Below are 22649 nucleotides of genomic sequence, written 5' to 3' on the forward strand. Positions count from 1 at the left end.
ATTTGGAGCACAGAGGAGGAAGAAATGTCAGAGTTATTAGAAATGACATTTGAGAAGAAAAATTTTTAATTTCAAACAGAATTTTGAAGAAAGTAGAATTTCATTTGATGGATATTCACTGCGTAAGGCTGAGAACATTTCAGGTGATAGAAAGGAGTAAAATAACAAAGATACTGAAGTTAATTCTGAAAAGTGGTTAAAATATGGATATGAGTATGTTCTAGTTCTAAACATTCAAAAGCAATATTAACCTGTTGAAGGTTATTTGGTTGGCTGGTTTGCTTGGGTTTATTTTTATTTGGTTGGGTTTTTTAATCTGTTCAGATTTTTGAGTGAGATTGATATGTTACCCTACTAACAATGTTTGAAGGATAGTAGAAGAAATAGCATAGTAGAGGAAAGTTGGTCAGTTAAGGAGATTTATTTTTTTTGAGTGAGAATCACAAGGAGGATGATGATAGAAGAGGAGGAGTTCAGATGGAGGTAATTGAGAAGCTAGAATAAACAGTACTTGTGAGGGGAGTGTTAATGATGATAATATTTTAAACTTGAATATGTATGAAAGAATGGCTGTATTGAGTCCAACAATACTAGGCTGGATAAAGTTTCTCCCATTCCATCCCCCTCCCACCCCGCCTTTTTTAAAAAAATATACAATGAAATGAACCTTGGAATGTTTAACCTTGACAAAGAATATATGAATATAATTCATTTGATGACTAGAACAACTCAGGTCTGACTTAACGGCCTTTTATTATTTTCTATTACACCACCTTCAACCATGAGAAAACTATCAACTGTTTACCTGCCTCTCCCCGTAACTCCCCACACATACTCATTATTTTCTTTAGGAATAACTATTAGTAGGTATGATCTTCCTTATAGGAGGCAAGGTTAACTTGATAGCAGTCTTTATTTAAGCCTCTCTGACAGCTATTAAATTCTATTTTTTATGTACTGTGGAAAGTGTGGCAGTAAATGCTAAATGTCATGGTTCCATCCACACTTATATAAACCATGATGGAAAAGTTACTGTGTCTTTGCCAGTTTACTCGTTCTGAAACTTGTCTATATTTAAGATAATTTTGCAAGGGAGAATATTTTTCCTTGCAATGTACTGTAGTGCTATAGATTTCACTGTAGGTTTTACATTTTTTTCTTTTTTAAAGTTTTATTGAGCCATTATTCACATACTATACAGTTTACCCATTTAAATAAAGTATAATTCAGTGACTTTAAGTATATTCACAGGTATGTGCAACTATCACCACAGTCAATTTTAGAACATTTTTATCACCTCACAAGGAAACCTCTCATTCAAGCGAATCTGTCCTCCCATACTCACTAGTCCTAAAAAACCACTAATCTACTTTCTATAGATTGACCTATTATGAAAATTTAATAAAATTGAATCATAAAATGTCTGTTCATCAGTTGATGGACATTGTACTGTTTGTATTGTTTGCAACTTTGCAATATTATGAATAACGTCCCATTAAAAATTTGTTTCCAAGTTTTTTTGTGGACATGTTTTTATTTCTATTGGAAATGGAACTGCTAGATCCTGTGGAAATTCTGTATAACCACATGAGGAACTGCCAGATTGCTTTCTAAAATGGCTGCACCATTTGACATTCTCACCAACAATATATGGGGGTTTTGATTTCACATTGTTACCAACCCTTACTATGTGACTTTTGGATTCAACATGGTGTTAAGTGGTACCTCAATTTGGTCTTGATTTGTATTTCCCTAATGACTGATAATTCCAAGGATCTTTTTAATGTGCTTATTTATTTATATATTTTTTGGAGAAATGTCTATTCATATCTTTTACCTATTTTCAAATTGTTTTCATTTTGTTGTGTGAGTTCTTCATATAGTCTAGATACAATCTCTTATCAAATATGTGATTTTCAAATACCATCTCCCATTTCTGTGGGTTGTCTTCACTTTCTTGATAGTGTCCTTTGAAGCACAAAAGTTTCTAATTTTGTGTTGTAATCTAGTCATGTTTTTGGTGTTATATATAAGAAACATTGCTAATCTCAAGAGTCATGAAGATTTACCCCTATGTCTCTAATCCATTTTCAGTTAATTTTTGTGTGTGGAGTAAGGTAAGGGTCCAACTTTCACTCTTGTTCTAGGACCAATTGTTGGAAAATTCTTTCCTCATTAGTCATATTACCCTTCTCAAAACTCAGATGAGCATAGAAACATTGGTTTATTTCTGGACTCTTAATTCTGTTCTATTAATCCATATGTCGATGCTCATGCCAATATCATATTCTCTTGATTACCATATCTTTGTAGTTAAGTTTAGAAAAAAATAGACTCCTCAGTCTTCCAACTTTGTTTTTTTCCCAAGGTGGTTTTGGTTATTCTGGGATCCTTACAGTTTCATATAAATTTTATTAACTTCCTTGTCAGTTTCTACAAAGAAGTCAGCTGGGATTCTGTTAGGGATTGTATTGAATTTGTAGATCAATTTGGAGAGTATTGCTATCTTAACATTATCGAATCTTTCAGTCATGAACACGGGATATTTTCCCATTTATTTAGATCTTCCTTTATTTCTTATAACAATAATTTGTTTTTCAAGTACAAAGCTTGTATTTCTTTTGTTAAATTTATTCCTAAGTATTTTAACTATTTGATGCTATTGTAAATGAGATTGTTCTTTTAATTTCACTTTTTTTTTTTCATAGCAAGTATATTGAAATACAGTTGACTTGTATATTGATCTTGTATCATGTAACTTTACTGAATTTGTTTAATAGTCTTTTAGTGGATTTCTTAGGATTTTCTATATACAAGGTCATGTTCTCTGCAAATACAGATGGTTTTACTTCTCTCCAATCTGGATGTTATCTTCTTTTTGCCTATTTGCCCTGGTTAGAACCTCCAGTACAATATTGATGGAAGTGGTGAAAGCAGATATCCTTGTTATTTTCCTAATCTTAAGGGGAAACCGTTCAGTCTTTCACCATTAAGCATAATGTTAGCTCTGGGTTTTTTGTAAGTGTCTTTTAACAAATTTTGGAAGTTTCCTTCTTTTCCTAGTTGAGTGTTTTTGTCATGAAAGAGTATTTTGTCAAATGCTTTCTTATGTGCCTATTCAAATGATGTAGTTGTTTTCTTATTTTGTGTATTTTCCGACATAGTATATTACAATAGCTGATTTTTTTTTAGATATTAACCAACATTTGATTCCTGGAAGAAATCCCACTTTGTCATATTGTATTATTATTTTTATATGTTGCTGGATTCAGTTTGCTATTATGTTGTTGATGATTTTTGCTCCCCTCACCCTACAGTGCTGACTCTGATGATTTTTCTTCCCTTCACCCTACAGTTGCTTCCTGCATGCAGCTTGGGATTTGACCACAGTTGTCCTGGGATGACATTGGTTTTGACAAGGGTCTCTGGTGTTTACCAGGACATACCCTGCAGAAGTACATTTTTTAATGATTTTGTAATTTAGATCAGAATATTGATTCAAAGATTATTGTAGCCAATAGGGTTTGCTAGAGAGAGGAAAAATACACACCAGTGAAGAAAATAGTTTGAAGCATTTTAAAGAGAAAAAAATGTAATCGTATTTATTTAATATTGTTTGTTTCTTTACATTCTGCAGGCTTGGGGTTATCAAAAGTATATTTTAATCTGGAAATTTTCGTTTGTAGTAAGAAATTAGCCACATTTTAAAAGGAAGGAGGAGATGTTAGGAAAAAGAAAATTATATGATTAAGAAGTTAAAAATTAGGACATATGAGCAAAAACTTAAAGAATATGCTAATTATTGGAAAGCCAAATATAACATTTAATAACTTTTATGTGAAGGATGACATTGTTGACCCATCTTTGCTAGAGTACAAAATGAGAAGTTTGCTGATGAAAGTTTTTATAATCTTAAATATTTTTTAACAGCAAAATTTCATTAAATGCTACAATCAAGACTTCTGAATGTGTCTCCATAGTAACACTTGAGGATATTTCTGTAATATATTTTAAGTGGTTTTGTGAGTATAGCAAGGGGTTTGCCAATTTTATTAACCTTCTTAATAATGCTCTGTTCCTTAATAATGCTCTGTAACCTTCTTAATAATGCTCTGTTCTTAATAAGGGTTGCACTCTTCTGCTTCTATGTGCCTGATAGTCACTTTACTCCTAATTATGGTTTTTTTGTTTTGTTTTGTTTTGTTTTGTTTTTTTGGTCATTTTGTTTTAGGTGAGCTGACCCCTTTCAGTATTTCCTGTAGTGCAGGCCTTGTAATGGAGAATCCCCTCAATTTTTGTATGTCTGGAAAGGTCTTCATTTCTCCTTCATATTTAAAGGAGAGCTTAGCTGGATACATTATTTTAGGCTGGTAGTTTCTTTCATTTAATAGTTTAAATATTTGATTCCATTCCTTTCTGGCTTGTAATGTTTGCACTGAGAAGTCCGATGATAATCTAATGGGTTTTCCTTTATAAGTTACTATTTTCTTCAACCTGGCTGCCCTGAGAATTCTGTCTTTGTCATTGATTTTTGATAATTTTAATACAATGTGTCTTGGTGAAGGCTTTTTTGAGTTGAGATAATTGGGTGTTCTGTTGACTTTTTGAATTTCGAGCTTCAGCTCATTCCTTAGATTTGGGAAATTCTTGTCAACTATTTGTCTGAAAATGCTTTCTAGTTCCTGCTCCTTTTCTTCACCTTCAATAATGCCCATTATTCTTATATTTCCTTCCCTGATGGTATCAGCTAGTTCTTGAATTTCTCTTTCATTATTTTTCATTCTTTGGTTTCTCTCTTCTTCCTTCTGATTTATTTCTAGATTTCTGTCTTCTGTATCACTGATCCTTTCCTTCATTTGGTTGATTCTGTTTCCCAAGATTGCTATTTCATTTTTCAACTCTTGCAGTGTTTTCTTCATCTCCAGAAATGATATTTGGTCCTTTTTGAGGGTTTAATCTCCTCGCTCTGCTCATCTAGTTGTTTTTTCAATTCTCGAAATTGAAAAACAGAATTTTTTCAGTTCTGTTATGACTCGTTTCAGAACTCACTGAGTTTTTTCAGAAGTACCATCCTTAATTTTCTGTCATTTAAGTTGCATATTTCTATGTCTGTAAGCTTGTTTTCTGGAGATTTTTCTCTTTCTTTCTGAGATGCCTTGTCACCTTGGTTGTTCATGGTGTTTAAAGGACTGTTTCTTTGCCTGGGCTTTAATGGAAGTGTATTCTGCTTTTTTTTTTCCCAGAAAGATTTATTATATAAAGGTCTCCTTTAGCCTGCTTCAAAGAAGGTTCTTTCCTTTTTGTTTCCAGTAGGTGGCGTCTAAGCCCCTTCAATCCTTGCTTTATATAAAAGCTTAATAATGCCTTTTTATTTTCTCATAGATATTTAATTACGCTCACTACCCTTGTTTTCAGTCCCTGTCAGTGTTAGCAACAGCTTCAGTAGCATTTGTTCAGATTCCCCTGGAGCTCCGTGGTCTTCTCTCTCAGAGGGTATGGGAGAAGGGGCCCTCTGGGTTGGGAGTTGGGGACTGGATTCAGCCTTGGTTTTGCAACCGCAGCTGGTAAAAATCAACTTTTTTTTTTTTGCCTTCCCGCTTCTCTGCTTTCTGCCCTGATGACTGGGCCCTGCCGCCTGCTGCGTGAAACTCACAACTCTCCCAGGCGGAGCTGTTCAGGGAACTTGCCATACCTTCCCTCCTCCCCCTCCTCCTACAGAGAGCACCAGTGGCTGCAAGAGGCAGCAGCTTTATTTCTCCCAGTCTACCACCCAGTCCACCACTTGATATTGTGTTCTGACCTGGGCTCTTATGCACAGATCCCATGCTCAGATGTGCTGGTGTGCAGTTTGGGTGTATTTTTGTTTCAAGGATAGATATCTGGGGCCGTCTCTCACTCCACTGTGTTTCTCCACACCTGTAAGTGGTATTGGTAGCTCTACAAAGACAGATGACTACATGATAAGGTTGAGTTCTAATAGTTATTTCTGTGGCTGTTGTATCTTATAGAGGGAGAGTATTAAGTTTACACATAAAATCTACAGAATTGGAACCAAACCCAGAAAGAGTTCTGTATTATCTAGATCATTAAACATTGTTTATAAATCTTAGGTTATTTTTGTCCAAATACATGTCATCTAACACTTTGAATTAATTCATTCATCAAATTATGGAATACATCTTAAAGGGCCCACCCCCTTCTGAAAAGCTAAATATGATAGTCACTGATTATTTTAGTCATTGGCCCCTTGGAAGAGTTGACAGTTGGTAATTATATACTTTGCTCATGGTTTATAAAATTCATTTTATATTGACTAAGCTATACATATACATAATTTTTGCAGATACAGACTTAATTGAAAATATTGTCCAGCTTTGCTTTGTGTATATACCAAGCTGAGGAATTTTGAAACTTCTTTAAAAATAACCATACTTTGAAAAAAATGTATGATAAGAAAAAAACTAGTTTTCCTTTTGGATTGGAAAATGGAGGCTATACTTTCTTTGAGGAAATTTGGCCTCATAAAATAATTATGATTGTATTTTTGGTTTGTATTGGGAATTTATTTTACTGGTATGAAGCAGTTGTTAGTTTATTGCAGAAAATAGATTTTAAGTATGGATTCACTGTCATTTCTTGACAGTCTTTTATTTTTAAATAGGAACCATGTGTAGGATTGGGGGGAGAACCAAGCAGTCACTTCTTTGCCATGTGTCTCCTTAATCAAAGTAACATTTATCTGTTTCATGCAAAAGAGATAATTCAAATATTGAACTAAAAAGAAAAAAAATGTCTTAATACTATTTGAAAGACACTGCTCAGGTTAATTATTATAGTGCAAAAGATGTGATTAGTCCTTAGATCTTGAAAATCATATTTTTATTAGAGAATATTTAATAAAATATGAAACCACATTATAGAGGTACCAGTGTATTAAGCAATAAAACAATCTCCTTTCAGTATACTTTATATGTTGTTTAATTACGGTGATTTGAAAATACAGAGTCATCTTTTGATACTGATCATTTCTTTTAGTTTTTTTTCTAATTCTGGTTTAAAATAGAATTATAAACTAATCATTAGAAACTTAAAATGGCATTTTATGTCCCAGTTTACAGCGATCATCATACTGTTTGAATTCCTAAGTACCAAGTGATTTCTCCTTATCCAGTGGTGCATTTTGAAGGATGAAGACAGTCTTCATTTCATGAAATAAAGATTTTCTGCACAGTATGTGCCAATCATAATGCTAAATGCTGAGATCATATAGTCCCTATACACATGTAACTTAAAATTTTTGGCCAATTTTTAAGAATTAATAAACTTCTTTTATCTTTTTATTTTTTCTAGCCTAATTCTGGTGAACTGGATCCTTTATATGTAGTAGAAGTACTGCTGCGCTGTAGCAGAGAAAGCTTAAAAAATTCAGCTACTGAGGCTGCAAAGCCAGCTAAACCTGATGAGAAAGGAGAGATGCAGGTTTGTACTTTATTTTTCATCTTCATATTTCAGATATTTTGCGAATTATTTATAATCACTAGATTTCCTAATGTAATTATAATGAACATATTGTTATGATTTCTAAATTAGAAGTTTTCAAGGCATTTTAAGGTATGTTAAGCCCATCTAAAATATCAGTAAAATGATTAATGAAATTTAAGCTCTTTTTCTTTTATCAAATTATGGCGAGGTTAATCACAAAGTGAAAGATAAAAAGAATTTAATAATTTAAATTTTCACATGAAGCTGGATTTTACCTGGACTATAAAGGTACTTTGTGTGTGTGTGTGTGTGATCAAGTAGTTTTATTTCATCCAGACTGTTTATTACATTCCTGTGAAAATGATTGAAGCAGTGTTTTAATAATGACAATTTCTTACGCAGATTTCCTTAGTTAAAATGGTTTAATGTTCTATGTGCTTTTAATTAAATGAAAAGCATTCAGTTTACCACATGAGATCCTATATTTCTTGAACATCTATTTTATTTTGTTTTGTTTTTTATTTTATTTTCTAGTAGTTAAAATATTGGAGGCAAAACCTCGTTGTAGAGATTCCAATTTGAAAGCTACTATCACACTGAAATTTTGTTATTTTTAACCATTATTTTAAGTACATGGCATATTAGCTAGTTCTTTTAGGGAATATCATTGTAATGGTATTTGTTAAAATTAGTTTTGGTTTATAGAGAGTAAAATCTGCCACTGCTACATTATTAGATTGCCCCTTTGGATCAATTAAATAACTATGAGATTCAGAGTGGACAGTAATTAAGAAGACTGTCTATTATTAAACATTTTTAAATAATGATTTAAATGTATGATTGTTATTCTGAATACCAGCTAGCCTTTGGTCATTGTTCCTCAATCTTATAATTTGTTCTCCTCCAAAATTCCACCACCAATGAAACTTGTGTGATTTTTTTCCCCTAATGATTATTTTACCGATTGCCTGCTTAACTATAAATGAGACTACTAAAACTCCCACAGTTTGGCATGTATTCATTGTACCCAAAGAATTGTTTGTCTAAATAAACTTAAAGAGGAGTCTGTCTTTTCAAGTGTTTAAAAAGTGCCAGATTCTGAGAACACAAAAACGAATAAGGCATGAATTCTGTATTGAGAGGATCACTTATTTTTATGTATAATTTATTTATCTGTTATTAAGAGGTTTGAATTTTTTTTTACTTTTAAAATATAAAGATAAAAGCTTTATCTACTAAGATATAACTTCCACAATGATTATTTTCTGCTTATTATACCTGTCACATATTGTAAATGCAGCTTCCTTCTAAGGATTCAAACAAAATTTAGGAAATGGTAGAATTTCAAGTATGCAATTTTAATTGTAATATTATATAACTTTTTGTTGGTAGGTTGTTCCAGTTTTGGTGCATCTCCTGTCTGCTATCAGCAGTGTTAGACTTTACATTCCTAAAGACCTTCGACCTGTGGACAATAGACAGAGTGTTTTAAAATCGATACAGGTATACATGTTAATTTTATAAATTAAATATAAATTTTACAAATAGAGTTTATAATAAGGCAGCTGAAATGCTTTTAAATATATTACTTTCAGAAAAACTAAATACTGCCAATAGTGGCAGTTCTTTTTGGTAAAAATGGTGGCAGCAGATTTTCGTATAGATTATGTTTTCTTTGAGTCTACCATAAAGTGAGTTATTAAAGGAGGGCTCACTAGTGGAAAACATGATCACTATTACATGCTCAATATGTTTTGCTTTTTTGTTATCAGTGAAAATAACTATAGACTTTATTAAAAATTTTGTGTGTAAAATCATGTGTCAGAACTTTTAAGCATTTTTTAGTATAGTTAATAAATGGGGATGAAATAGTTTTATTTTCAGTGAAATAGGACTTTCTAGAAAATTTTATTTTCTAGTAGGGAAAAAAAGGAACTTTGTTATTTAGTCAATAAACACTTGAATTAGCATTTACTGTGCATTGGAGGCTCTATACTGTTATCCAAGAAAACAAAGAAAAACAGGATGCTTTCAGAGTAGAGTACAAAGTTTTAAGTTGTGATCCATAGGTGAGCTTCCTGAAACGAATAATTCTCGTGACAGGTTTACAAAATTTTTATGTGGATAACCTGAAAAAAAAAATTTTTTTTATTAATCTAATATGATCTAATCTATCTGTTCCTAACTGGCCAAATCTTATCTTACCTTTAAAACCTATCCAAGACCCTGACAGTCTCCCAGGGGGAGGCCAGCCTAATGTAAACTATCCCTTCCCTGAACTCACGTGCTCATTATATTTAACAGTTAAATCTTGTAGGAAAAAATTAGGGATACAGATCTAGACCCTTTAAAAAGTTTTTATCTTTCTACTCAGTTGTGCCCTCCCTAGGAATCACCACCAAGGAAATAATCAGAAAATTGATGTTCAATACATCATTATTTATGATGACAAGAAGTTTTAACAACCCAAATGTATGAAAATGGATTTACCAATAAGTTGTGCCACCTCCAGAACTATTGAACTCTAAATACTAGAATTATTAGTAAGTTATAATACATCCCCATATCAGTAAACATAGTACAATAATTCAAAAGTTTTCAAAAACAAATGCAATAGAAAATAGTCAAATTTAAGGGGGATAGAAAAAATGATATATATGTAGCAGCCTTTTTATTTTTATGTCTATGTGCATAAAAAAATAAAATAGTGATTTAGTTTTAACTAATTTTATCTATAAAATGAAAAATTAATTTTAAATATTTTATTTCAGGAAGTTCAGAAACGTTTTCCTGATGGTGTTCCTTTATTAGATCCTATTGACGATATGGGCATTCAGGATCAGGGGCTGAAAAAAGTCATCCAGAAAGTAGAGGCTTTTGAGCATCGAATGTATTCTCATCCACTTCACAATGATCCAAATTTGGAAACTGTGTATACGCTTTGTGAAAAAAAAGCACAGGTATGGCAGAAACTTATTTTTATCATAGAATTCTAGGTATTTCAGTAAATAACGAGTATGCATTTTTCAGTTTCTTTTCCAGTTGGTTTTCATCAGCTAAAACAGGAAACTACTTTCAAGTAAACTATCAACTCTTAGCAAGACAAGATGAAAATCATTTTACTATAGAATTTGATAGGTTCTTTTAATAGTATTTTTTCATGAGATATAATTTACATAGCATTATATTCACCCTTTTAAAGTGTACAATTCAGTGGTTTTTAATATATTCACAGCTATCTGCAACCACAACCACCATCTAATTCCAGTACATGTTCATCACCCCACAAAGAAACCTCATACCAATTAGCAGTCAGTCCTTATTTGCCCCCATCCTCCATTCCCTGGTAACTACAAATCTACTTTTTGCCTCTAAGGATTTGCCTATTCTGAAGATTTCATATAAATAATATAATGCAATTTGTGGCCTTCTGTGTCGGCCTTCTTCCCACTTAGCATAATGTCTTAAAGGTTCATTTATGTTGCAGCATGAATTAGTGCTTCTTTTTATGGGTGAAAAATACTCCATTGTATGATATACCACATTTTGTTTAACCTTACATCAGTAGATAGACATTTGGGGTTTTTCCACTTTTTGGCTATTATGAATTATACTACTGTGAATATTTGTGTCTTATGTTTTTGCGCGAGTATGTTTTCATTTCTCTTGGGTGGAGTTGGGTGGAATTGCTGGGTCATATAGTAACTCTATGTTTAAATTTTTGAGAAACTGCCAAATTGTTTTCTAAATTGGCCACCCCTCTTTGCATTCTTACCAGTATTTTATGAAAGTTCCAATTTCTCTACATCCTCATCAACACTTGTTATTGTCTTATGTTTTTTGTTGTAGCTATCTTAATGGTTTGAAGTTGTAGTAGTTCAGCTTTTTAGGGTAATTAGCTGTACTCTCTAACCAGGAAAAGCATTATAGCCTTTCTGAATAATGAATTTAGAAAAAGCTTTTTAAAGTAAACACATTCCTTTCCACTATCCACTTTAACTAGAATCTTTTCTACTATACAACTGTCACTTCCTTCTAGAAGCTTATCACTCCTTGCTATTATGCTTTTTCAACTTTTATCACATGCCACTTTTATGTCATTTGTCTTCCTGTCTCATAGACTAGATTTTAAGCTTCTTAGGATCAGATGTTTCATTTTAGCTCATTTGTACTCTCCTATATCTCCCATAATGATCTGCCTTTAAAAAGTAGATGCCTTATGTTTATTGAATAAATATATGAATAGACACTTCTTGGCATAATAGAATAGTGTTTAGTTCAAGTTTTACTTTCCCTTTCTAATTCTTTGTGACCTAACATGATGATGTGATCCTGTACCACATGGGGCATAGCAGCTATGTCCTCAGTGAACATGTTCACCATGCTCTGGCCCACCATGAAGGTACTAATTAACATGAGGAAACTGAGACACAGAAAACTTTAATAACTTCCACAAGTGTACTCAGTTATGATCGTGGCTTGCTCATTTCTCAGCAGTAGCTTCCTCCCTGCTTCCAGTTGTTACTCCCCACATTACATGAACAGTTCCACAATATGAGAACAGAGATACTTGAGCTTGATTTAATGGCAATTGGAAAGCATCCATAGAGCAGATGGTTTGAAGCCACAAAAGAAGCATTGTCTTAGCTACTCAGATATAATTGAAGAAGGCCTTAATGTCTGGCTGAAGAACTGGATAAATAAACTTGTCATGAAGACTCATGCAATACCTGGAAAAATGCTTATGCAAGAGCATTAAATGAAAAAGTAGGGTCTAAAATGGATATGGACTATGATACAATTTAGCAAAAATGAGAACATATATATACTAAAAAGGCTAAAAGGGAAACCTTAAGTGGTTGTTTTGGGACAATGAAGTTATAATAGGGTTCCCATCACCACCACCACCACTAAGTGGTCTGTAATGTGCTTATATTCAACTTTTAATCAAAGAAAATTACAAGGAGTTAACAATTTAGGGAAAAAACAAGTCTTTTGATGGCCTCCTAGTGAGTGCAGGATAACTTTTACATCCCTTAGCCCTCCCTGCCTAAGAAGCCTTCAAAATCTGATCTCTCAACTGTCAACATTTTAAGTGCTCACACCCTCTGACCCAGCTTTCCTACCTCTAGGAATTGAAACTATAAAGTGAGGTGGTACAAGCATCTTTTTGTAGCATTGTTTGAAAAAGCAAATTAATATAAACAACCTTAGTGTTTCATAAGTAGAAAATTAGATGAATGACGTAAATCCACATGACCATCAAAAAGAATGAGATAGGTTTATATGTAGTCTTTAGAAGTCCTAACATATTCAGTGGAAAAGGAAGCTCATCTCACTTTTATGGAGGAAAAACCCATATGTCTTTGTATCCATGCATTTACAGAAATGGATGTCTGTGTTCTTTTAAAGTATGTAAAAAAAGATATAGAACAGCATTGTCCAATAGAAATAAAATGTGAGCCACATATGTAAATTTAAATTCTTTAGTGGCCACATTAAAAAAGTGAAAAACAGGCAAAATTAATTTTAATAATATTTTTGTTTGACTCAATATTTCCAAAATACATTTGAATAAAAATTATTGAGAAAAAAATCTTTAGTGGACTCTCTTCTACTAACTAGCAAGCTTTGTATGCCTCTGAGAAATTAGTACAGTCTTCTGCTCTGCTTCTCTGAGCATCCTTAAACTTTGAAAACTTTTTTCCTGATAGTCCTGGTAAGTCATGTTAGGTAGCAGAGATTTGCTTAGCATAGAAAATATTGCTGCTTATCCTCATAGCATTATGACAACACACCTGTTCATAGCAATATGAATAATCACTAAGTGTTTAAGTTCTAAAGTGATATCCTGGATTTGAACACTGTCTTTATTACTAGATCTGTGATCCTGACCAGCTGCTTAGTAATCTCTCTCTGCTTCGGTTTTTTCACTTTTGTAAAATCCAGATTTAATAGTAGTTACCTACCATAAATGATTGCTATAGGAAATAATATAAAGCACTATAAACAGGGTACATAGTTAGCTGTCGATATATATCAGTGACTAACCACCATCATTGCCTTTATAATTTCTACCTCTCAATTGAAGCTTAATATGTTGTCTGCAAAATTTCAGAGTCTTTGATTTCAGCTTCTCAATCCCTAAACTTTCCTTTTTGTCAGTGTTTTTTTTAACTTCAAGCCTCCATTTCAGTGTCCCAGTGTTTTCTTGCTCTTGTACTATCATACTCTTGTCACAGTTGAAAAGTATGTAATATTTACTGATTAACTGAATTTAAAACTCATCTACTCTAAAGGATGGCCTCAAAATACATTTTTCTTTTAAGCTTTCATCTCTTTCTATAGAATAAAGACCTATTCTCTTTGCTAAAGCCATTTCCAGCTTAGGCAGATTTGTTATACAGTTTGAGGGCAAAGAGAAGGAACCACTTTGCAAGGTATCATGGGAGAAATATAGCTAGTCAAGAGATAAGATTCATATATCCTCATCTTTCCCTGTTTTCTAAGCTATTCCTTTGTTCTTTGTTCCGTAGAGATGAAAAGCTGACGCTGATGGTGTCGCTATTTTAGGAGCATGATTGTCACATGAATCCTGTACTAGAAAAGCCTATCTTAATTCACCACTGACTTTTTCTACCTCCCGATGGTTATCCCATCTAGTTGATGGCTATCTAGCTCATTCTCCTCCTTTTAGACTTTCTCCATACCCCTCCTCATTTAAGCAAGAGCCATGCTCTATTCCCTAAGAATAAGCTTTTAACAACTCCTAAATCTCTTTCCTCTGCCTCACATTTTTCAAATGGATATTTTTATATTTTCCATATATTTAACATTTTTACTAGTATTTAATAACTTTTGGTAGATTATTTCTCTTGTGTAATATTACTTTATTATTGAATTTCCTTTATACTTTCATATGCCTTAGATTGCAATAGATATTAAATCTGCAAAGCGAGAACTAAAGAAAGCAAGAACAGTCCTACAAATGGATGAGCTCAAATGTCGCAAACGTGTTTTAAGGAGATTGGGATTTGCCACTTCTTCTGATGTCATAGAGATGAAAGGACGTGTGGCTTGTGAGATAAGCAGGTAAAACCTGGTTCTAGAAAACTGATTTTAAAATGGGAGTCTTTTTTAAATGAGGGCTACTAATCTTTTGGAAAAAGAGCTGTTTTAAAATAAAGTTTCTATACCACCTTCCATATTAAATGCAGATTTTGATTCTGAAATTGAGAAACTAGAAAAGGAAAATTTTGAAAAATTCCTTAGGTCCCATTAATTAACATAAACACCATTAGCATTTTGATGTAGTTCCCCTGATGAGATTTTTACATAATTGTAATGTTAGTTTATACACAATTTTGTATCATTTTTTTCACATTATGGACATTTTTCCGTCTTGAAATTTAGTCTGATAATCATCTTTTTATACATATAGGAGATTTTATTAAAGTCTCAGGCTACAATCAGGTATTATAGCATAGCATATTATAGACTACAGCTTAAAATTGGATATAAGCTATTTTCTGTTTTGGTAACCTTTTGCCACATTACAAATGACCTTAAAACTAAATGGCTTGAAACAACCACAGTCATTTCATTCTCTCTGGTATTTCTGTGGATCAGAAACACAAGAAAGGCCCATTAGATGGGCCTGGCTCATGGTCCCACATAATTGCCATCATCTTGAACATATATCTTGTTTTCTTCATCGTCATGACCATTATGCTCAATGAGTCCTTAAAGTTCACTTTTGAAAGTTTTTTCATGGCCCTAGTGGATGAGGTGAGAGAATTACAGGCCTTGTGTATGGTTTCAGACATTGCTGGTAAAGACTTACTCTCATTCTTCTTGATCATCCAGTTCAGATGTTAGGAATTTACATGTCTGCAGGGGACAGGCAGAGACTGGCAAACAGGACAATTCTTGGCCACCAAAAGGGCAGCAAATACCCAGCTCCAATTAGTTATTGTTATAGAATAATGTAATATCACATTTTCCAATTTAGGAAAGCCAACAATCTAGAATTTTGGGTGAAATCTCTTGATTTTTAAATGTTCACAAACTAATTCAGAATCAATTTTTTAGTCACTGTGTGAGCCAAATAAAACATTTCTTCAAATTACAGTTGCCCCACAGGGTTCTAGTTTTCCTTCAACCTATGATAAAGTTCAGCTTTCCTACTTTGTAATTGAAACCTAAGCACCATAGGTTAATAATTTATCCAGGATTAAATCTACACCATAGCACTGGTCTACTTACTCATCTGCTAAAATTAATGTTATTGGAATTACTTCTTTGTATTTAATAATTAATATAGAAATGAATTTCTCTTAGGTATCTGGAGCTCGATTTAGTCTTAGAAGAATGGTATTGATTTTATTCTAAAGTAGATTATTTAGAGAGGTAGAGATAACAATATCACATCAAAGTACATTACTTTTCCCCCAAAATTTGCTTTTCTGGTCTCTGTTGTATAAGATCTAGCCATTAAAGGCAAAAAATTGGGAAGTCATTCTAGACTCCTCCTTTCCTTCTCTCTCCTCAACATCTTACTGAGTAGTTTCTTCTACCTCCATGCCCTTTTAACTTTTCCCACTGACTAATGTGGATCCTTCAGAGTACTGTAGTAACTCTCCTGTTTGTTGCCTCCCATCTTGAATCTCTACAGCCCATCCTTTATACTGCTTTACAATATTCTTTCCAAAGCACAAATCTTTTTGTGTCATCCTTTTGGTTTAAGACTCTTGGTGATTCTCTGTTGCTTTTAGAATAAATTCCACAATTTAGTGTGTTCTTCTCTACTCTCTCTAGCTTGTCTGTTACCACATCCCACTTGTTGATATTTTTTGTGCTTAGCATGACCTTTCTCTCACTCCCACCTGCTAATTCCTGCATATTTTTTTCCCAAGATCTTTTGAAACTTGCTCTGAATTTCTCTAATCTGATTTAGGCTCCTCACCATTTTAAATATAATAACCTGTATAAACCTGTTAAATCACTGCCCTGTGATTATTATCTGTCTCACTCATTAGACTGTAGTTCCTTGAAATAATCTTGCCTCATTTGTATTGTTCTCTTTTCTTGACTTAACTTTCAGTTTACCATTGGGAACCCAAATTTAGTTTTTAACTTTGTTTTTGAATAGTTAAACTGTTTGTAAAGATTGCTAGTTCATGACTTTATTCTTTTTCAGAAGTCTTCCAAAAAACAAAAAGTTTTCTTTTTTTAAAGAGTAACATTCTTACAATTACTGAATGGGTCATTAAACCCTTTAATAAATGTAAGATACCTTATAGAACTTTTGACTGTAGAATTCTAGAGATACCATCTTTGTAGTCTTTTTAGCTTTTGTCGACACAGTTGAGAATTCAGAATTTTCCATTTTTCAACCCATAATGACAAAGAGAAAAATAACCAAGAAATATTTTGCAGTTATTACACAAATCAGAAGATTAATAGAGACCAAAAACACCCTAGATAGAGTGATGATGGTGAAATTAATCATGTAAGCAAAATCTCAGACCCTAGGGAAATTCTCAAACACAAGAATCAGTGAGTAAATAAATTTCTGAAAACAAAAACGTATAAAATACTTATTTAACTTACTCTCCGTTAAATAGAAAGGGTTTAGTTATGTTTTGTGATAAGAACTTGGATCATCCCATTTTGTTACAAAGACTTTTGACAGTAGTCTTTCATCTTTTATGATTTGACCACTAAATTTTCCTTGAAATGGTTCTTAAGAGGTCAGATATTGAAGACAGTTGTAAATACAAGTAAACTGATAAGAAACATCATGAAGAAATTTGTTGGATTGATCATTCTAATATTTATAATTTAAATCTGAATGTGAAAATGTATAATTATGGAGCAAAGAGGTTGGCCTTCCTCTCTTCAACAAAATTATGACGTGTCAGAGTCCTTTAAAATACTATATTTTGATGCTAATAAAAAGGAACCAAAAATAATAAGCTAGAACTCAAGAGATGTATCTAAAACCTGAAGTCAGTTAATACGTTTTGACAGCGCAAGTGCAAGAAGTAATGATGTAGTACCTATTAGACATATATTTGAAATCTAGAATCATATTTACTCCATGAATATAGTTCAGATTCTTCAATGACAATTGACAAGCAGTAGTTTGTTGCATTTAGAGGCCATTATACATCTCGGTTATCATATATTCTCTGCACTAGGAATCTGCAAAAAAATGTGTGTCTGCTATGGGTACATTCTAATTAAGATCTCTAATAAAGTTGTTTTTCATTATCACTTTATAAATTATTTGTAAAATAATTAAAAGGATTTTTAGACCCAGATAAATGGGTGGTGATGACTTTTATTTCAGTGAATATATGCATTTTAATATCTGCTAGATGGGATCTTTACATGAAATACCCATTTTAAATTTATTATTTGTATATTGATAAATATAAAGACCTGCCATTTCCTTAAATAAATCTCTGTCACTCCTCATTGATTATTCCTTATGGTCAAATAATACATTTTGTTAAAAATTACATTTTAAGGATGTGTGAATTTATGTATGTGTTTTTATATTCTGAAATTTGCAATTCTTTTTTTGTGGTGGTATAGTGCTGATGAGCTCCTTCTAACTGAGATGATGTTTAATGGCCTTTTCAATGACCTATCTGCAGAACAGGCAACGGCACTACTAAGCTGCTTTGTGTTTCAGGAGAATGTAAGTTAATAGATTTAGCATGTCTTATTAATTTACATATTCTGTTATTTAACTTTAATACTATTATGGGTATTTCTAATTATAAAAGTACTACTTTACATTTACATAATATGGGTAATGTTAATTAGAAATCAGTACAACTTTAACATATGGTAAAAAATTTCATAATGAAATGCATATATTATCAGAAAGGAGAGTGAAATAGGATTTTATTTTTGGACAGTCATCATTAATGAGATTCCAAGTTTTAAGTTTGTTCTATAACCTGTATTGTTTGGAGGTCTGGCCTAGTAAGACAGTCTCAGAAAGAAAAAGATGAGTGAATGTAAAATCAGGCAAAATTAGTAAAAATGGAAGAGGATGATGAGGTTGAATATCCTTCCAGTCCTAATACTGGAGAATAACTAGGAAGCAGCTGATCCTATTAGAGGCCAAAATCTTAATTTTAATAGGCAGGGTTTACAGTAGTAGCCATAGATTCTCATTGCTGGTTTAGCAATAAATTTTCCATTTGAGTAGATACTTCACTTTCAGTGTCTCTTAAGAAATCAAAAAAAGGAAGTGTTAGATGAAATACCACAAGAACATTAATCATCTTTGTACTTTATTCCAAAGACCAATATGATTTGTTTTAGAAAGGTAAAATGCATTTTTCACATTTATTCATTGTGGTTGAAATGGATAGAATAAGACAAGGACATTTGCCTTCTAACAATAATTTTAATACTGTTATCTAAATTTTTAGAGAATCTTTTACTATGTACTCTTAGTTTAACTTTTAAGTAAATTAAGACAAATTTTTTCTTTTAGTTCTGCCATTGATCTGTTTAATTAGCTATTTCCTTATTCATTAATCAAATCAAATACATTACTTCAAGTAAGTAGATACTTTTCTCTCCACTCCCTGATTACTGATTAGAATTACAGCTATAGTGGCAATGAAAACAAATAGGACAGTAATCCAGAAACTATTTTGTGCTCTCTTGAGAATGCCTGCTATATACTTACGAAGAATGCATTAGGCTGCAAAATATTATCTGCTTGTTGTTTTTCTTAGGTTCAAATTTTTATTTCATTAATTTCCAAGATAATTATTAAGAAGGCTTGTCAAATTTTTTTTTTTAACAGATTTAAGGTTTAGAGACTGGGCATTGGCGGTCTTCTGCCTCTGTCAGACTTTGTCTTACTGCTAATTCTTACCTTGTGCTTTTTTTTTTTCCCTTAATGTGGCACTACAAAAATCTTGTCTTCTGAGAGGTCAAGTGTGTTGCCTCTTTGAAGGAGTTGGACTTAGCCAAATCACAACTCTTAAATATTAGGGCAAGGTGTTAACTATATGTTAAGATTTGTTCAGTGAAATCACACTGTAGTGTCATCAGTTCTTGTGGCGGTGCCTTTCAACAGCAGGATGAAAAATTGTATTAAAAGTCACATGGAATTTTGTTGATAATTTAAAAAGAATGTTTTCTAGCCAGAAAGGTAAATATAGTAAGATACTTATTATAAATACATCATAATCTGCTTGATATATTAACTTCTGTTTTAAAATGTGTTCTAAAACTGTGTCTTCCTTGATTTATATTAAAAGTAAAGATAACATAAAATCTTTGTAAGTATCAAGTAACTACAAAGATTTACAGATCTAAGCTCTAGAGCTAGAGTAGAAATTTTTCCTTTCATGATACTTATGTGCTAGTGGATGAAGATAACAATAAAGAAATAATATACATACAGATTATATCAAATAGTGGTGAGGATTGTGGAGAAAAGCTAAGTAGAGGAGACGGATAGAAATTTCTGAGGGGATAGTGTGGCTATTTTAAATAAAGTGATTAAAGAAAGCCTCACTGATAATTTGAATTGAGGCTTAAAGGATGGACGAAGGAACAAACTGCACATACCTGGTGGAAGAGCACTGGTAAAATCAGAAGAAGCAGTTATTGTTGACCACAAATAAATACAGTATCAAAGACATTTAGCAGTCTTGCATTCTTTTCACTGTTAAAATGAGATGTTAAGTTCATTCTGGCCATTTTGCTTTTTCATGATTTTTTATTTTAACGGGAATATTATAGAATATAGAACTTGGTTCATGATTTATTACATAATATACATATTTCTGCATGATGCAAATCAAAACCAAGTCCTATGTAAATACTGATGTTTAAAATAAAGGCATATCTGTTGCAACTAACCTATAATTGCTTTTTAAAAAATTTATCTATAATTATTTTAAATCCTCTCCCACACATACATACATACCATTCACAAAAAATGTCTTTATTCTAATCACAAGCCTATAGGTTTTCAGGATTTGACCTTTTATTTCTCTTTGACAAGGTAAGAAACTAACACAATTCAAGCAGCTTGTTCCAGGTTCCTTTGGCCAGTTAGTAATAGACCTGAAACTCCTATTATTCTAATTGAGAAATTGACAAACTTTTCACTTATGGGAAGGCAATATTAAGAACACAAACTCAAAGTAAAACTTTAACTATTTTATACTTTGTATAGAGATCTAGAAATATCTGGGTTAAATAAAAATTGAGGACATGTTTCTAATGTTCTTTATCTAAAATTTTCAGTTTCTCCATATTGAGTTGCCTGGAAGCCAAAAGTGTTTGAAGATCAAACAACGATAGAACCATTCATAGTAATTTTAATGTAACTAAACTACTATGGGTGTTTATAATATTTGTTCTTCTCACTTCCATTTGTGGTCACAGAAAATAGCTAGTTTATTACACTTTGCAAACTTAGCAGTATAATATTATCCTCTGAAATATAATAGGCTATTGTAATTAGGTTGAGAGGAGTGGTATTTTTACATACTGAGAGTTGATTAGAAACTAAATGCTGCTAATGTCTAAGATCTTATAATTTGATATTAATGGATATCATAAAAGCTTTGTTAAAGCACAGGTAGTATATACAACATTTTAAACGTGGGGTTTTACACCTAATTTTTCTTTTTTTTATATAGTCTAGTGAGATGCCCAAATTAACAGAGCAGTTAGCAGGACCACTTCGTCAAATGCAGGTAAGATTTTTCGAACTACATATTTTATGAATAGTATATTGTAAAATAAACATTTTTGACTGTCTAATTGTATTTATCATTCAACAGAGATGCTTCCAGAATTAAAGATGTTACTTGGTGTTATTCATGTCATTTAATGCTATTTATATCATAACATAATTTGTGATTTTTATTTTAATAATTAAACATTTTCCCTTACCAGTGTAATAAATTGTGTAGGGTTGCTGTGAGTGCATACTCCAGATAGGCTATACCAACAATTCAGGGCCTGCATTGTTCTCCTTGGGATTAAGAATGACATCTTAATAGACTAGGATTCAGTTAACTTTAATTTTTTGTTCATTTTTCTTTCCATTCTGGTTTATAACAAAGTTTTAAAATCTGTTTTACTCTAAAAAATTGTTTATCTCTGGATCCTCAAAGCCACAGGAGCTTATAGTGATGAATTTGTGTCTTTTATTGTTTTCTTAGGATGAAACGATTTTGTCTGCCTGTCAACATTATGCAGAAAAATAAGGAAAGATGAACTTTAAGACATTGCTAGAAAGGAATGAAAAGTGAATCATAGGAAAAGGCCCCTTCAATGGAACATTTAGCATTCCTTATTATAACTGAGAATTTTAAACTTTCAGAACCACAGAAATCTGTAGACATAGGTGTTTTTGACTTTTTGGATTACCAAAGAGAAAAGAATGAATCTAATTTAAGTGCTACTCTTGAATAATTTTAACGAAGAGTTTTTCTTTTTGTAGAAAAGGGTATAATTGGGTGAAAACCATGATCTCGATATATTTTTCTTAGTTAATTACTTCAATGTAATGGGAAAACTTTGTTGTTTGTTCCCTTAGCAATGGAAAAGGCATTCTGACTGCTTAGAAGCAGAATATCCAAATTGCACGCTTATTACCTAGGAAAGGAAATGGGACCTTGTGGAATACTGGCTTTGGAAACCTAAAGAAATAAGTGATATGGGAGATCATAAGTAAGAAATTTTAAGTTTATATTTTATCTTCAAAGGAATGTGCTAAACGAATTGCAAAAGTTTCAGCAGAAGCAAAATTGGAAATTGATGAGGAAACTTACCTAAGCTCATTCAAACCTCACTTAATGGATGTAGTATATACCTGGGCAACTGGAGCTACATTTGCCCATATCTGCAAAATGACAGATGTCTTTGAAGGTATGGTTAAATTTTGTATAAATACATTTCCTTCTGATACAAGATATATATGTACTTAGGATGGCATTGTTCTAACTAAGCACAATGATGTATTATTTTTAATTTTTGGTAATAAAAGACTCTTCTGCTTATGTAGATCAAAAATATTCTCCACCAATCCTTTGTTATTTAATAAGGATAGTCTGCTCATTATAAATTTCTTAAACTATTTTAACAGTTTGTAATCCTCTGCCAGAGTC

The 22649-nt window shown here is 32.3% G+C and overlaps 1 protein-coding gene across 1 annotated transcript in view; it reads left to right on the top strand.

Moving 5' to 3' along the window:
• Positions 1-22649, top strand: part of MTREX (Mtr4 exosome RNA helicase) — a 77640-nt gene that overhangs the window by 46202 nt on the left and 8789 nt on the right. Inside the window, exons 19-25 of the mRNA XM_006912466.3 lie at positions 7351-7479; positions 8875-8985; positions 10254-10442; positions 14411-14574; positions 18085-18190; positions 21174-21230; positions 22248-22410. Of these exons, the coding sequence (XP_006912528.1) occupies positions 7351-7479; positions 8875-8985; positions 10254-10442; positions 14411-14574; positions 18085-18190; positions 21174-21230; positions 22248-22410 (919 nt within the window). The remainder of the gene's footprint in view (positions 1-7350; positions 7480-8874; positions 8986-10253; positions 10443-14410; positions 14575-18084; positions 18191-21173; positions 21231-22247; positions 22411-22649) is intronic.

The sequence above is a fragment of the Pteropus alecto genome, unplaced genomic scaffold, assembly GCF_000325575.1.
Source record: "Pteropus alecto unplaced genomic scaffold, ASM32557v1 scaffold73, whole genome shotgun sequence".
Lineage (NCBI taxonomy): Eukaryota > Metazoa > Chordata > Mammalia > Chiroptera > Pteropodidae > Pteropus > Pteropus alecto.